This window comes from Onychostoma macrolepis, chromosome 05 (assembly GCF_012432095.1).
Source record: "Onychostoma macrolepis isolate SWU-2019 chromosome 05, ASM1243209v1, whole genome shotgun sequence".
Taxonomy (NCBI): Eukaryota; Metazoa; Chordata; class Actinopteri; order Cypriniformes; family Cyprinidae; genus Onychostoma; species Onychostoma macrolepis.
The window spans coordinates 13,474,398-13,491,415 of NC_081159.1; the positions used below are offsets into that span (position 1 = coordinate 13,474,398).

At 37.3% G+C, this 17,018-nt stretch overlaps 1 protein-coding gene across 2 annotated transcripts in view; it reads left to right on the plus strand.

The window, feature by feature from the left end:
* pdzd2 (PDZ domain containing 2) overlaps positions 1-17,018 on the plus strand; it is a 78,337-nt gene that overhangs the window by 19,123 nt on the left and 42,196 nt on the right. For both annotated transcript variants that reach the window (XR_009271394.1, XM_058776578.1), the window contains exon 3: positions 14,299-14,779. Coding sequence is in view for 1 of the 2 variants with exons in the window: in XM_058776578.1 (XP_058632561.1) it covers positions 14,299-14,779 (481 nt within the window). In the remaining variant the exon portion in view is untranslated. The remainder of the gene's footprint in view (positions 1-14,298; positions 14,780-17,018) is intronic.

The window sequence follows — 17,018 nt, forward strand, 5'->3', positions numbered from 1 at the left end:
CGTTTTAATATTAGCTGTGTAAATTCATTTACCGTATTTTTCCAGAGATTTAGCGATCCAGAAGCCACAAGAATCTGGGAGTCTGTAGAACTGAGGTGTGAAGAAATAAAGGATTGCACAGAATGAACATTTTCCCTCCACAACTGTTTTTACAGACATATACTGTGTCAAAGTGATCAACTGTATTAGACCCTCCATCTGTCCTATCAAAACCAGAATGAAACATTATGCATTTGAGTTTATAAGTCTGCCTAGTTGCTGTCAGTATAAAGATCAAAGCTTTTTAGTCTGTGTTTGCTTTGAATGGATTCTCAGAGTCCTGAATTGGCAGGCCAGCTCTTTGTGGTTGGTTAACTTGCTGCTTGGATGAATGAGAAAAAGACTGCCATCTTTTCCCTGGCATTAACAATGTCTGAGTTTGCACTTTTCTCATAGGCAAAAGAAAGCGTTGGCTCTTTCGCTTTTAGCGAAGAGATTGGTGCCATGTTCCCACAGTAATGGATATGAGCCTCTCAAATCAGGCACTGTGGTCTAGTTAAAACACACAGTACAAGAATGTTCCTTGATTGAAAATAGCTTGTAATCATCAGATCAAATGTTTTGTTCTCAGTTGTTTCTTAATTATGACCGGAGGACTTCCAAGATTGTGGGCGTGTGAATAAAATATACATTAGAAGTGTTTAAAATGCCAAGGACAAGAATTTTGTGAGACATTTGGATGAGTCAAATAGCATAAAAAACTGGCAGCTGTGGTTGCCATATACATTTTTATAGTTTGGGATCAGTAAGATTTAAAAAAAAATTTTTGAAAGAAGTTTCTTATGCTCATCGTGCTTCTTATGCTCATATTTAGAATAAATGCTGTTCTTTTTAACTTTTATTCATCAAAAATTCAAAGAAAAAAGTATTACAGGTTCCAAAAAATATTAAGCAGCTCAACAGTTTCAACACTGACAATAAATCAGCATATTAGAATGATTTCTGAAGGATCATGTGACGCTGAAGACTGGAGTAATGACTGATGAAAATTCAGCACTGCGTCATAGAAATAAATTATATTTTAAAGTATATTAAAATAGGAAACCAATATTAATAAATGCAATAATATTTAAGAATATTAATAAATATAATAATAAATATTATTTTTTGATAAACTAAATACAGCCTTGAAGAGCATAATAGACATTAAATCCATAGAAAAACATTAAAAATCTTGCTGATCCCTAACTTTTGAACAGCTGTGTGTGTGTGTGTGTGTGTGTGTGTGTTTGTGACATATGAGGACACAAATTTGTATAATGACATGGGTATGACATAGGTATTACAAGGAGAAGGTGATTTATGAGGACATTTCCCCATGTCCCCATATTTCAAAAGACTTATAAATCATACAGAAGTTTTTTTGAGAAGGTAAAAATGCAGAAAGTTTCCTGTAAGGGGTAGGTTTAGGTGTAGGGTTGGTGTGGGGCGATAGAAACTACGGTTTGTACAGTATAAAAACCATTACGCCTATGGAATGTCCTCACAATTCACAAAAACAAACGTGTGTGTGTGTGTATGTGTGTGTGTGTGTGTGTATCTGTGTGTGCCTGTTTGTGTGTGTGTATTTGCCACATAACACGACTGGCTTTTTATCTCTTTTTATATACTGATAGCCACCATCATAACATTGGTGGCATGATAAAAAGCCACATGATGAATCAGAGTTCACCAAGGTGGTCTGTCTACAAAACCTGACCAATATTTGTATATAGATGGTGCACAGGATCAGACAAAGTCAAAACACCATCAGGGTAACACATTACACTAAAACAATGCTGTAAACATTAACTAACCAACATAAATTGCAACACAAAAACATTACTGATAAAAATAATAAGAAACAAAACAGTTTAAATAAAATATAACCATATGTGTTATTATGCAGGGACTTATGGAAATGTCCTATTACTGTTTTTCACCATGACTATTTGGTAATTCATAGTTTTTACTTCCAAAAACTTAAATGTGGCAGTATTTTACAGTAAAATTACATATAATGTGATGTTCAGTTTTCAGATAAGGTAACTTTAGTTTTAACTGTAGCATTTTTATATCATTTTTTTTTTTTTTCTGTTAAAAAAGTACAGTGTACAATTGTTAAACAGATCTTGAGATGGAAGATGATATACTCAGATATCATGTTTATCTGTTTTAAATTCCTAAATGCACTTGCTTCACTGGAAAAATGAATGTCCAAATCATTCATCTGCCAGGCATAAACCCTGTGCCATGAGAATAACACTCATGGAGCCCCCAGATTTCTGTGGTCACAGATGGGCCTGAGGATTAGCTCTGTGCAATCCGGATATTCAGGTAATACTGTCTGGTTTGTGGAACATACCAGTTTGAAGCCCCACAAATTACATTCCACCATGTCTGGCTCTGTGATTTTCAATCATGCACATTGTGGCTTTTTTGTGTAAAGTGGTGGTTGATTTGTGAACACACATAATATCTTAGCTCAGTGCACGGAATTGCAAAATTGAATTGAAAGTAAGTGAATATATAAGCGGGTCACACATGTCCTATTTAAGATACTATAACAAAAGGTTTCTGTTTTTCAAATACGTTCATGCTTTAATTTGATTTGAAACCCTTATAGATTTCAAGTTTAACACGTAGTGTTTCTGAGGTGTGATTTCTCAGGGCACCTATAGCAGTGATTTTATGTGTGGTGAAAAAAAGGGCTGTACAGTTGTTGCATTGTCCACTAGAGGGCAGTAGAACAAAACCTTCTAGTTATTCCAGATGAGAATCTTTTTACTTGCACTAAAGGTCTGCTATTATTTATACAAGCATGTAGCTGTACTGTCCTTTAATGCAGGTCTCTGTGGTGTGAAATCAATTGATTTTAACCATATTCCAGCCATAGCTTTGTATTTTACTGTTACTTTTTCTCATCTCTTCGGAAATAAAAATCCAGTTTTTAATGTGTAAAATAAATTTGAGCATTATGGAGGAACTACGTTTTTGTATGTGTATGACTGTTAGAGATAAAATGGTCATATTTCTGTATTTCCTAGAGGAGTATAGTCAGAGCAGCAACAGCAAAAGATACGATGGATGGTATGTTCAAGTCTCTGAATATTGTGGAAGGCTATAGAGTGCTGTGAATGATGCTACTGTCTTTGGGACGTTTCCCCACAAACCCCTCAGAGTTATGTAAAGAATGTGTGCCAGACTGCTGCCCGCGACCGGATGTCTTTCATAATGAAAACATGCTTCAGGAGGAAACGCCCAGCCAGTGCAGACTCAGGTGCAGTCCGTTACGATTTATGGTATTTATTTGTTTTTTTGATTTATTCATAACCTGGTGGAGACACCTTTCCCCTCAGCAGTAATTGAAGTGATTTTTCCATCTGTTTTGTTGGAATATTATGATCCTGCCAGGAGGGAGGACAGGAAAATGAGGTTGCTTTTCCAAATTTGTCTGAATGGATGATCCAAACATATAAAAATATAGTGACTTAATCATGAATAGCTTCAGGCTCAAGGCAAATGCTCACCTCCTTCAGAATGACTGACACTGCTCAAGGTCTGTCAAATCTGTCACCAAACCAGAAAAAGATGTTTACAGTAATTTCCTTCCGTGTTTCAATATGGATTATTATTTGACAACTACACAAAACCTAAATTCTTTGTTTAATAACTTTCCGTATTAGTAAACTATGCAGCATTGACCGACCAGATGAGATGAAGTGACTGCTTCACTTGAACACTTGGGCCAGTTACAGGAAATATGTCATGTAGCCTGAGTAGACAAGTAGTCAAGTGCAAAGACCGCAAGTGTGGGTATTTGGACAAGGCCAAAGTTTCCTGCAGTGATCACCACTACTGAATCATCAGTTAGACGGGTCTGATTCCGTAACGAAAGACTCTTGTGAGCTGGTTCTTTTTGTGAATCACAAACACTTGTGAATCATTCAAAAGAGTGATGAACTTTTGTGAGAAGGTTACTGAACTGAATGTTATTTTTGTCCCCGACATGATGATTAACCATGTTATGTTGAAAACGTTATGCTCATGAGAATACAATCAACATTAAATCATACTTGCTTGTTGTTCATAGGCTATTATTAGTTGTTTTGCAATTCGTGGCAATAAAATCTCTCATTATTTGGCAACAGCTGATTGTGTGAATTGCACTTCAGATACGTATTTCTACCTCAGATGTTTTCTACTAAAAAAGTATTTAATGGAACCCGAAAAGGTTAACATGAATCGAAATCATAGCGCCATTCAAATGCTGCCTAAGTAGGAACACCGCCACTGTGGTAGTTCTTCTTGTGTCAGTGTATCCGAGATTGACTGTGAGCGTCTCTCTTCAGTTGCGAGTTTGAAGAAGGGGTGGGACGATCTGAATAATCTCACAACCGCTGAGGTACAAGGCGCTGGATGCTGTATAATGGATCCCAGACGCGCGTGCGAAGTTTGCGAGCGCCGAACCGAGACGTATTTTCATTTGACAACCCCAGAGCCACGGACACTGTCCGTATCTACGACAGGCTGTCCTGTGAAAAAGAGCAGCCATGGACTTTAATCAAGCGCTGAGTAGATCACATGAAAGGGGCGAGTCGCTGGAGCTGTTAGAAACATTTTCATGAACATACAGGGAAGTCGCTCAGGGACTTTATACGGATGATTGCAATGATTATTGAACTCACGGGAGCCCAAGCAGCGCGTGCCAGCTGTCTGGAACTGACCTTACTGCAAGAATGATGAAGGGGTGCAAGTGAGCGTTTCAGGTACAAAACACGAATTTTCAAGTTAAAATTGCTGTATTATGCCTGTATTAGTCTATGCCTATTAAGCTACTTAAATGTTAGTTGCATGTATTATGTTTAAGTGAAGACTTGTAAGTGTTTTAAGAGCTTGACTTGATATTTATAGCATTTTGGAGGAGTAAGAAATAAAAATCTCACAGATTGTATTCAGTTATACACTTTTTGTTCCATTGGCTAATAGGTAGGCTATCAGATAATAATGGCTAATGATATCTAAGGGGTAAATGTCAGTTTCTACAAAATTCAACAGCTTTTCATGCTTCTTATTTTGACAAAAATCTGGGAATCCCTGGTCTGACAGCATGATATTTGCAGAAAAATAAGTATGCTTACCTCTACCTTATCCCATAAATCTGGTTTAATCTCTGCCAATAGCATTAAGTCACATACTAAATCATGTATTGCTCTTTATTGGCAAAAATAATAAATAAATAACCAGTTCTGTTTTGAATTTGGTTTGCTCCTAAAATGGCACTCTACCACAGTTGTTATGTGTTTAATGTGTTTCGTAATCCCATTTGATATTTTTTTCTACATTCTAAGTGGTCGGTATTATCTTCATGTAGCCTTGTGGTCTTATCTTAACTCATGGTGGATGAAATCAAAAGGAGTTCATCAGCTACTGCAAATGCTGCTTTGTGAATGGAAGTGTTCTATTTCTGAGGAAGCACTGTGTAAATAGAGACTATAAATCTACTTATCTCTGAGTCACATAAGCTCCCCAGCAGCACTGCACAAAGAGGGATACTCTATGTCCTCGCATGTCTAAAACTGCTTTCTGGAACTCATTTGACAGGCTCGAATTTATGAATGAACAAAAAGTGCTTTGGTCAACTTATTGCACTGAATATTCCCTCCACAAAATGTACTGCTGCAATTCTGCATCTTGAGACTTGAGTAATGTTTACAGAAGGGAATGGGGTTGTACGTGCCATATTCTATGGAATAATCCGACACTTTTCTTCTTTGTTGATGTTCTGTATGAATTATTTTTGCACTGCTTTGAAAGTCAGAATCCCCATGCTGTTTTAGAGCACACTGTCAGGATTTGGCGATGAGTGTATCCCTGAATTCCTTTGAGCCCCCAAAGGGAATAATAGATTTGAGCAACCAATTGGAACAGGTTTTGTGGTAACTAAGATCTATTTAAAGCACTGGGTCATGTTTGGGTTGTTTGACTGTCCCAAACAAACAATTTTGTTTTGCCTTCCACGATCAAGTTTTAGAGATGGATGACCATCTGTCTCTATATGATGATAATCTGAGGGAGGGGATATGGTTCCCCAACACTACCGTTCAAAAATAAGAGATTTCTTTCAAAAACATCTATAAAAAAAATCTTACAAACCTCAAACTTTTAAATGATAGTATACATCTGTGTTTTTATGGGCTGTTGAAGATGTTTGACAAGAGACTGATCTTTCATAATGGTGATTTGAGTTTGATAACAGATCAGCATTGAAAACGGGAGTTCCTATTTCAAATCAATATTCAGAATTATCCAGCATAGTAAACCATATTGAAAACCAGTGTCCCAACAAACTAAATCACACACTCCCAATTACACAATAATGCAAGAAAAACTGCACACATAGAAGAATTGAGAAGCTGTCATCTGTCTCTCCATCTGAGAGCATTCAAATACAGAGCTGCTTGTGGTGGGCTCTGTTTCCCCTCTGCAGGCTTTTTCATGGGGGGATTGCTGACTGTGGTTATTACTTCAGCTCTCCACCACACTGAGGAATGTCTTTACTACAGTATGTGTGTATGACTTCCATCTTGTCTCCTTTTGTAACTTATGAGGCTTAACTTGTTTAAAATTAAATCAGGAATTACAGTTATTTTAATGTAGAAGCATAAAATATGACAGCAACAGGTGGATGCTCAAATCAGGATTCCTTGGTAATCATTAGGGAATCACCGATAAACTTTTTTTTTTTTTTTTTTTTTTTTCAGAACCGTTCCAATCCCGATACCAGCCCGACTAACCGAATGCAGAGTTTGCCTTTTTGTGGGGCTTAAGAATAACACAGAATAGTACGCACAATATTGGTGTTGGAACAGTCTTCTCTGACCGATAACCGATTTGGCAAATAATGGTAATATCGGATCTGATACCGATACTGAGTGACAGACTAGCACATTCCTAGTAATCATTTCATAGGATTTTTCGCTTTAGTATAAGTTTTAGTTGAATATGCACAATAGTTTGTCTTTTTGACCTTTTAGAAATATTACAGACCCTAAAAAGCATTTCCAGTGTCTAGGTGCTGGTGAAAATAGAAGTGTAAATGTCTGTGGTTGGACACTCATTTGAACCGCTTGTGAAAAGCTGGATGACTGTGCTCACACTTGTTTGATTTGCCCTTTCGGGATATCATGAGAATATATGGTGCATATTTTAGAGAGTTTATCTTAGATTATATTGTTTGTCTTTCTTAACCCTTCAGTCTGTTTAAACTCTATAATGTTTATATCTGTGTTTTTTCCCTCAGAAGTTGGTCACATATTGAACTCTTCTAATCCACATCATTAGCTAATCAGCCCAGCGAGAGCATGATTTTCTTAATTTTCTGGCCAGTATTGGCTCTTAGATTTTTAGTAAAGACTTTTTTCAGTTGCCCTGGATGAAGCAAGAGGGAAGGAATTTCACACAGTATTTAAAAGATTATTGTGAATATAGGAAACTTTGGGGTCATACGTAATGAGAGTGGTTTACAATGTCTAAGCCAGAGTTCATTCAGGCGTTGTTCATGAATGACATGAATATATTTGATATTTGTGGGATTTTTTTTGTTGACACAACTGTTATATCAACACACTTGAAATTCAGATTATGTAAAATGTTCATGCTCTACTGTGTTCCATAAAACACTCTGTAGTTGCATTTAACCATTAAGTTTTTTTTATACAGTGACTGCTAAATGACTATGCTAACAAAATATCTAAGACTGCTTTTCAGACAAATGTCAAACAATATGTCGACATTTTTTTTTACAGTTTGGTTATATAATGCATTCAGACATTTTTAAGAGTGATTTAAGTGTTCAAATAATTTTAGGGCCACTGTATGACCTAATGTGATTCATTACAAGAATCAAATGATACTGCACAATGTCTTCCTCGTGTCTTTATAAATAAGCTTTTGTCATAAGATTGTTTGTTAATCTAATTTTTTTTTTCAATATCATTAGCTTATTGTGACGTCTGTTTCTTGCAGTAATTTTAAGGCACTGAGCCTAATCTTTAATCCTGTTTTTCTAGAGCTTGTTATTAATGTGACTGCTCATTCACATGTTGCTCCCTTCAAGGTTGTCACGTGATGCTCTGACAGTTTCTTGTGTTGGTCACCACTTTATGTCCAATACAAAAATCTGGATCCTGAAGCAAAACCAGCCAAGAACCTCTAACACAGATGCAGTTAGATGGATACTTTTGAAGAAGTGTTTTGGTTTTGAGTATGTGCTGAGTCAGACCTTTCTGATCTTTGATTGTTTTTGATGTGTCTTTTGCAATGAGCAGTGGTCTGTGCAAAGTTTCAATTTCAAAAGAGTTTTGGAGCATTATATAGATCTCAGCTTGGACATAGAACTCAGTGTTTCCCCTAGGTTTATGGCTTTGGGGGGGGGGGAGCCTGAGCAATCATCATCAGACCCTACAAACACATGAAAATGTGGAGTTTAAGCAGCATCTGGATAGAAGCGCTTGTATAATAATACTCTCAATCATTGCATAATAATCATTTATATCAGATGTCCATAAACCAGAAATCAGTTTATATAAACTGGCTCCTAGCTCGACTCTTCTTCTCTTTTATGTGGCCACCAATCGATTTATTCTATCGCCATATCTCATCTTTCGGTTTTGTTACACAAATCATGACAAACACTGGACTGTGGGCATGAAGTGGTAGAACAATTTTCTCCTTTCTTCTCTCCACCAGACTGATGGAATTCACCCCGTTTGGCAGGAATTCCTAAGTGCATCTGTTTAAAGACTAAAAGCATTATCCTGTCATGGAGCCATTGCTTTACTCCTGTCCTGATGATGACTATGATCAGGGTCCTTTGCATTCCTCTCATGCCCCCTGTAATCCAATGTCGTAATGTGACAAAATATCTCGCGCCTAACCCTCAATGGTATTTCCGCGCGAGTCGTTATGGTTATGGCGAATAAGGTGGAAAAGTATCTAAATCTAACCCAAGAAATGGGCTTTCCTTACTTGGCCTGTCACAGTATCGGGTTATTCTTGTGAGTATGCAGGATCCATTGCAACATATGATATCCAGGTGCACAATTTTATGCACTTCTGCAGTCGCTTGGCTCACAGCCATGGGAAAAGACTTTTTAGGAGGTTTCAGCAGTGGATATAAATGGGCGTCTTCCCAAACTGACGTCTGCACCTTCGATACGATTCACACGTAGGCGCCACTTTGAGATGTCTGCCAAATCCAAGATTGCAGAAAAGCAAACATAGTGCTTTGAAGGAAGACTTAGTTCTGTATTATTTAGCCAACGCTATGGGAAATGTCTTTGGCGTCCTCCGATCCACGACAACAAATCATTCTACGTAGCTCAGAAAGACTGAGGATTTCAAGACCACTTCAGCCAGTCCGTGTTGGTCGCCGTTCTGCTTAAATTGTGTTTGGCTGGAATAGATGGATTTCCCTACTGCAGCTGTGGTTTAGTCTGAGAGAGGCAATGCAGGCTTGCTGGGTTTCTCTGAGAACCATTAGCTTTTATAGCAGCTTAAATTCCTTGTCGGTGTGCCAGAGCTGAGATCATGGCTTGTTTTTCTTCTTGTTTGGTCTTTATCAGAAGCTGATTTGCATGACAGATCTTCAGAACGGCAGGTTTTTATCTAATTTTTCACTTCGGTTGTTTCTCTTGAGCGTAATAATGAACATGTGTCTGCTTAGGTGGGACACTGATGTGGGCGATCGCTTGAAAGCGCTTCATCAGTGCATGGCACACACCTGCTGAGAAAAACCGCGGCTGCAGAGCTAAAAGAGGTTTTTTTTAAGCATTCATCTGCATCCACGTTCCTTCTTTCCTTCAATACCTCCACTGATATGCCTTTTTCGTCCAATTCATTTTGTGCTGTGGTTTTCATCCATCATTCTGTTTCTGAGACGCATATGGTAGTTGGCTGAATGTTTGATCAGTGGCCTAAATGAAAGGAGTTTATGGCTTTTGATTGATATGAGGTTGATGAGCGCCATTACAGTGTCTTGTTATATCACTTTATTGTGTGGTAATGTAATGTTTATGTTGCCCTCTGCTTACGATCCAGCATGTGTGGGTTGGCAAAGCTCGAGTTAAATGGTCTAGCAATAGTGAGTAATGACACGGACTGAACTTACATCATGATATCATGTACATAAATCACGTTTGGAGCTGCAGACTTACTCACTGCAGACTTGAGACACTCCTTCCCTTTTATTAAAGACACGGTTCACTCTAGAATTAAAATTGTCATTATTTACTCTCATGTTGTTCCAAAGCCTCTTGACATTCTTCTGTGGAACACAAACTGAAATTTAGAATTTTGTTTTCTATATAATAAAAGTAAAATTTAAAATGATGAATAAGCACCATTAGAGGCTCAAATGTACAATAGCCAAAATTGAATTTGTTATTCACTGAAAACACCTCCGTTGTATCTCACAAATCAAATACTAATTGTCAGATTTTATTTCAGTTTGTTCCTCCACACTTATTTTTCAGTCTAGTCTGGGATTTTTATTTTTGGGTGAACAGGCATGAAATCAAAAATTTACCTCATTTTTTGTAAATGATGTTCTTTTAATCTTGTTGTTAACAGTTTATCCATGCATATGTTTCAAAATGTCATAACTTGATCTTCTGGTAAAACAATAAACTTCTCTCTGGTGATATATGTCGAACTTTTAGTCCTCTTAAATCCTCTGCTCAGTCAAAAACAAACACGCATTGAAATCAGCCTGCATATTTGAGTACATCGCTCACATTCAAAAACTGATGGAAAGAACTAAGTCCCTGCCCAACATTTTTTTCTTTTTTCTTTTCCAAATCCGTTACTGCCGTTATTTCCGTTTCATTGCAACTTCTAAAGAAAACAAACAACTTATCCTCAAATATTTTCACCTTGTTATTTCCGTTTTGGCACAATGTAATTGCAGTTACACAGGGTGCAGTTGTTGGGACATGCACACCAACTGTCCACATGTGATATATGTTATGTCATCAGTAGCATTGTGAAGGTTTTAAGGGCTACAAGTAAGATAACAGCGTTGCAGCATGCAATATGTTTTTCACGCAGCCAAGCCAGACACAGTGTCATCTATCTGAGTCATTTGGAATGCAGTGTAACTTTTCCAGTCTGCCTTGAGATTGGGACTGTCATCAGTATCCAGGAAAGCAGATTTGGATTTTACATGTGGCAGATTTGTGCCAAGATAGATTCGGTTGAGTTATGTTGAGATATTTTCTTCTTTTTCCATTGATTTTCATGTGGGATGATTTTTGTCTCAAGTCCCACAACATTAGATACTTTGTTCTTATCAAAAAGGGAAGCTCATGGAAAACAGATCATGACAGAAATGGGTCAGACACTTTTCATTATCAGCTAGATGACAGAGGGAAAGAAACACCACAATAAAGGAACACTAGAGGCCCGAAGTCCGTTGTCTCCAATTGAACAAAAATGAGACCACAGCTGCTTTAAAGCTTCAATTCCAGAGATCTGCTTTTTTACCTGAAAATGTCTGAAACATCCAAGCAAGCATACTGTCAGAAACTGCACAAAACTGCTGCCTCCTCCTTCTTTGGGGAATTGTGATCTTCATCGACATTTCCTGAACATTCCTCACTTTGTTGTATTTTTAACTTGCCGGTACTTTCAGTCCTTGCATGCTTTAGTTCCAGGAGATCTAATATGACTGTATTTGCATACCTCATTGATCCTGATCTCCAGAGAGGATCAGACCTGAAGCTATCATGCGTGTCTTGCGAGCTGCTAATTTTGAGGATGAATTCATATGGTATGTTTGCATGCCCGGGCTCTGTAATTATCTAAACAACAGGTTGACCTCGTTCTGTCATTAGCAGCTGGCCAGAGTGCAGAATGCATCATTTTTGACAGATGATTTGAGCTGAAACTCAGAGGTTCTCATATACATGACTACTACTTTAAGTGAGGCATGTCATGAAACATACATTAAGAGGTGAATAATAGCAACATATACTGATAACATCGGATGCGCTGTTAAGATGTCAGCAAGCAAAAAACAACAAAGACTGTCATTAGACTTATTTTTGTAATTGCTCTAAGTATGAGTGTGTTGAGAACTTCTTTTGATGACCAAACTGAAAACATTAGCATGTACTTATGATATTCCATTCATGATGCATTTAATCACGCTCTTTCTCTCTAAAACACCTAGTCTCTCTTTCATTTCATCTCCTCCATTGTCTGGTTGGCTGTTTAGGGGATGTAAGCAAATGCTTTGTTTTGCACTGACAGTATGGCTAGTCATTGTCATAGAAAGTCCACTCCCCCATGCTATTGTACAGCTGAAAGCTTGGAAAACTAGGGAAACAAATCACTCAGCCACAGTTAGATCTGTGTGCAGCACTGGATGTAGGACATTCATTTGACCCTGGGACCCTGACATCATTTAAACCCGAGGTGTGTGTGTGCTCTTTTGACTTTTCTTAAGGCTAGATGGTTGTTCAGCAGTTTGTCTCTGTCTTTATTTGGTCTGTTTAAAAGGATTGTTCACCCAAAAATGAAGCTCTGTTATTATTTATTCATTGCTGTGTCATTTCAAACCTGTACTTCTGCGGAACACAAAAGATTTCCATTGTATGGACAAAAAACACACAAATATCTTCTTGTATGTTTTATAGTCACACAGGTTTGGAATGACGTGAGGGTGAGAATCTATGGGTAAACTGCCCCTTTAAGGATACGTAGATGTGATCAAGCATTTAAAGACTTTATTTAAGATACATAAATCCTTCATGCTTTGTGCTTTGAGGTCACCTTTTATATGGCACCATTAAAACCAAACTTTGCAAAACAACCAGCACAAATGATTAACTATGATCATCATTTTAACTTGTTAATGTGTAATAATGTTTCAGGTCTCAACCAGCTGAGATAGTCATGTTCAGTATACAGCTAAATATGTCAGTCTAAGCTCTCTTTATGAGAATCACATGAGAGAAGAGCTAAAACGGTGGTCATATAAGATAAGTCTGTGAAAGTGTTTTCTGCTGCTAGCAGTTAAACTTCTAAGTTACACTGGCTGAGTGTCCTGGGACATGTCCCTGAGGTGCCATATATCACTATATCAGTTTCTTCTGTCATGACTCTGTCTTTGGACTTGTCTAGACATGGTGTGAAACATGCTCTGCACTTTTTTTTGTATCAGTGCCCTTCCTTATTTCAAAAACTCCCAGATAATTCCAAAACCATTAATTATGACAGATTTAGAAACTCCTTATACAGGCATAGTTCACACAAAATGAACATATTGTCATTTTTCTCTTCCTCGCATTGTTCTTGTATGATTTTATTCTATAATCCTCCATAAAACACAGAAAGTGCAATATACCCTGTGGTTAAAAAGGGTAAAAGTTTTAATATTTTTGAAAGAAGTCTCAACAAGGTTGTATTTATTTGATCAAAAATACAATAAAAGCGTAATGTTGTAAAATATTAACATATTAATATAAATTTATTATATTTCAAAATGTCAGTGTCACATGATCTTTCAGAATTCATTCTGATATTCTGAATTGATTGTCAGGAAACATGTAGTATTATTATTATTATTATTATTATTATTATTAACAGTTGTGCTGCTGAATTTTTTAAATAAATGAATATCCCGTGTATGTTTAGTATAAAGACTGGGGCTGTCAAACTCTAAAATGACTATAAAGCACCATAAATATGTCATTAAAGTGGACCAAGTGACACGTGTGTTATATTCTATGTCTTCCAAAGTCATACAATAACCTTATCTGAGAAACAGAATACACTTTTTATGTTTTTATTCACTTTTAATCTTCCAGTGGGTCATTATAGCTAGATCATTGAGTCATTGTTTGAACTCAAGAACCAGATCAGATTTTTAAACAAGAATTTGGATTGGATGAAAAGATTTGGTTTAATAGATCCCCAGTACCTCTCTCATGAACTCTCTTGAATGCACAATGCAGAGCTACAGTAGATGATACAAGATATTATTAAAAAAAGTCATTCTTGCTGTTCCACAGAGAAAATAGGTCACCTGGGTGTGATCTGTATATATGCATTTGACTGTAGGGCAGTGTATTCAGTGTGATTCTAAATCTTTGATTTGATGGACAGCTCTATAATCCTCAGTATTGAGGGAGAATACGTGTTTATTTTGGGATCAAACTGGTTGATTGTCATCATGTATTAGCAGTTGGATAATTGTTTTTTCTTATTTTTCTTCAGTTACTTGGCGGACCAGTGCTGGAATGGAGGCTGCATCTACCTGATCATGTTGCGAAGAATTAAACGCAAGGCTCCTCTCCCTCCATGCAATGGCAGTGGGGGAAACTCCGTGGACGTCTCTAATGAGCACCGGCGCAATGTCTCCTCCGAGCCTGCAGGCAGCCCCAGACACAATGGACAGAACGGCAAACGAACCCGCAAATTTGGCGTCATTTCCCGCTCCTCCTTCACTCGCGACAGTAAAGATAGCCGGGACTTTGAGCATGAGAATGGCTACAGCTCCATGGAGGCAGAGGTCACGTCCCCAGAGAGCAGCACTCCTCAGGACACACCGACTGATGATAGTCCAGTCATTGGCTCCTCAGAGCTGATGTCCAGTCACATGAAGGTGGGAAGCACAGCCACCCTACCCAGCCGATCCCACTCACGCCTCTCTGAAAGCTACAAAACTGAGTCAATAAGCAGTGAACCTTCCAGTCTGGTAAGAAATATAACAGTAAGAAAATATTAGATTAAATATATTAAGGTATAGTATATATTGTAAAATAGCCTAAATTCTAAAACAGTCCACATTATGATACATTCTATATTATAAAGCCAAACCTCTTTGAAGTCTGTTGTGTCTGGGGAATCTTGCACAGATTATGGCCTAAAATGTCTCCGTAAAAAACTAAGCAAACAAACAGAAAAGAGGGCACTTTAAAGTATTTGGAAACGCCCTTTAAGTGCACATATTTGAACATTTGTGCACTATGCCGTTAACTTTGCTTTGAGGTTGAATGAGTGGTTGGTTGATGTTCATCATCTAATTAGAAGTTTGGACCCCACAGTGCGGCTAACTGCATATGTTTCCGATTTGATTCTCCATTGGGACCGCTAGTGTTCCTTGGAGCATGTAAGCCTTGTGACATTAAACTGAGTGGCTCACTCAAAATAACCATAAGGGTTCTTCAAGATGTGTCCATGTGTCAGTGGTTGGAAGAACTGCTTGGAGGGGTCATCCCAAAAAGCTGCATGGGTCTGATTTTGAACAATCACATGGGATTTCGAAGACCGACAAGGTGCGGCTTCCATGAGATTTTGCAACAAGCCATTTTCGGAAAGCCACATGAGAGGACGACAGACTGAATCCATATGCTTAATTGTATAACTGTGTCCTTAACTAACATTTAAAATAAAATGTAAAAAAGTTTTTCCACACAGATTTAGCAAGTACATGCTCTTTGAAGGGCTTGAGATGGGTTAATAGGGATTCACAATATACTGGTACCATATTGGATTTTTTAAAATGACTTCGGGTTTTGCAGTTTCATTTCTGCTATTAAATTTAGACTGCTTTAGTTAATTGTTTAAAAAATTTAAATGTAATTTAATAAAATAAATTTAAATTAAATGCAGCCTAATCTTAAAATTAAATGTAATCTTTATCAAATTTCAAAATTAATATCCTTTTTTTCTTACTGTAATTGATTATATTATGATGTCTAAATTCATGCCGGTTGATTTTAGTTCTTTGTTTTTTTTTCATTTATTTTAAACAAGAACTTTATTCCTTGTCCATTTATTGGTATTTGCTAAATTTAAATATCCGTGCATCTCTATTATTAAAGTCCAAAATATTATTTTATATGACTGAATCAACTTGTCTACTTTAGGTTACACAAATGAAAGTTGTTTTAAAAGGTCAAGGAAATGTAAGCATGTAAAGAAAAAAATAGCATGTTTTCACTCGTTTCAGTGGATTATCTAAATGATTGAAAGCATGTCAGGTATTGGCACTTTTACAAGCAAATGAAAAATAATTTTAAAATCAACATTATCTCACTGAGCCACTGAAATTAGTCATTACCTTGAAGCAATGTAATATCTCAACCAGAAAGTGTATTGTCTCAATTGTGTTGTATCTCACCAACCACAATATCAAAGAACAATTCATTGTGTATTTATCTTAAGAATGTTTTTACTTGCACACACACTGAAGACTAATCGGTTATGACTTCACAATCCATATGACAGAAAACATAATCTATGTCTAACATCAATGATGTGCTCTCTCTTTTAAAAACACTTATCCGATGTGATAAAATACATTTTCTATACAGTCCTACAGAGATTACCATGCGAGTAATTAGTAGCATTAATGTGTCTGTGCAAGCGTTGGGTAGGAACATGTCAGTGGGCGGTTGTGCAAGCTTAATCTGACAGCGAGCAGGAAAAGCGTGAGAACGTGAGAAGAGAGGCAGCAGACCATCTCAGTCAGATATCTCGTGTCGGTGATTCACCCTGCCGACAGGCTTTCCTTGAGAACATGTCCCTATCCTAGACAGATTTCAAAGGAAACATGAACAAGTGGCAGCATGTTTGTAGTTTTGAGGTGTGTGCTAACTCAACTGTCATGTTGGGAAGGAGTGATAAAGGTAAAGTGTGTTTCTGCGCCACAAGAGGCACCAAGCGAAATTGCAAAAATAATGAGCTTTTCTCTAAGCAGGTTACTCAGAAACCTCAAGCACCCTCTATCTAGGCTGAATAGTCCGATATATGCTACCATTCAATAGTTAGTGGTCAGTAAGATTCTTTTTATGTTTTTTAAAAAAGAATCACTTATGCTCACCAAGGCTGCATTTATTAGATGTGAAAATACAGTAAAACTGTGATTTATGCCTGTGATGGCAAGGCTGAGCAGCCATAATTCTTCAGTGTCTTCAGTGTCACATGATCCT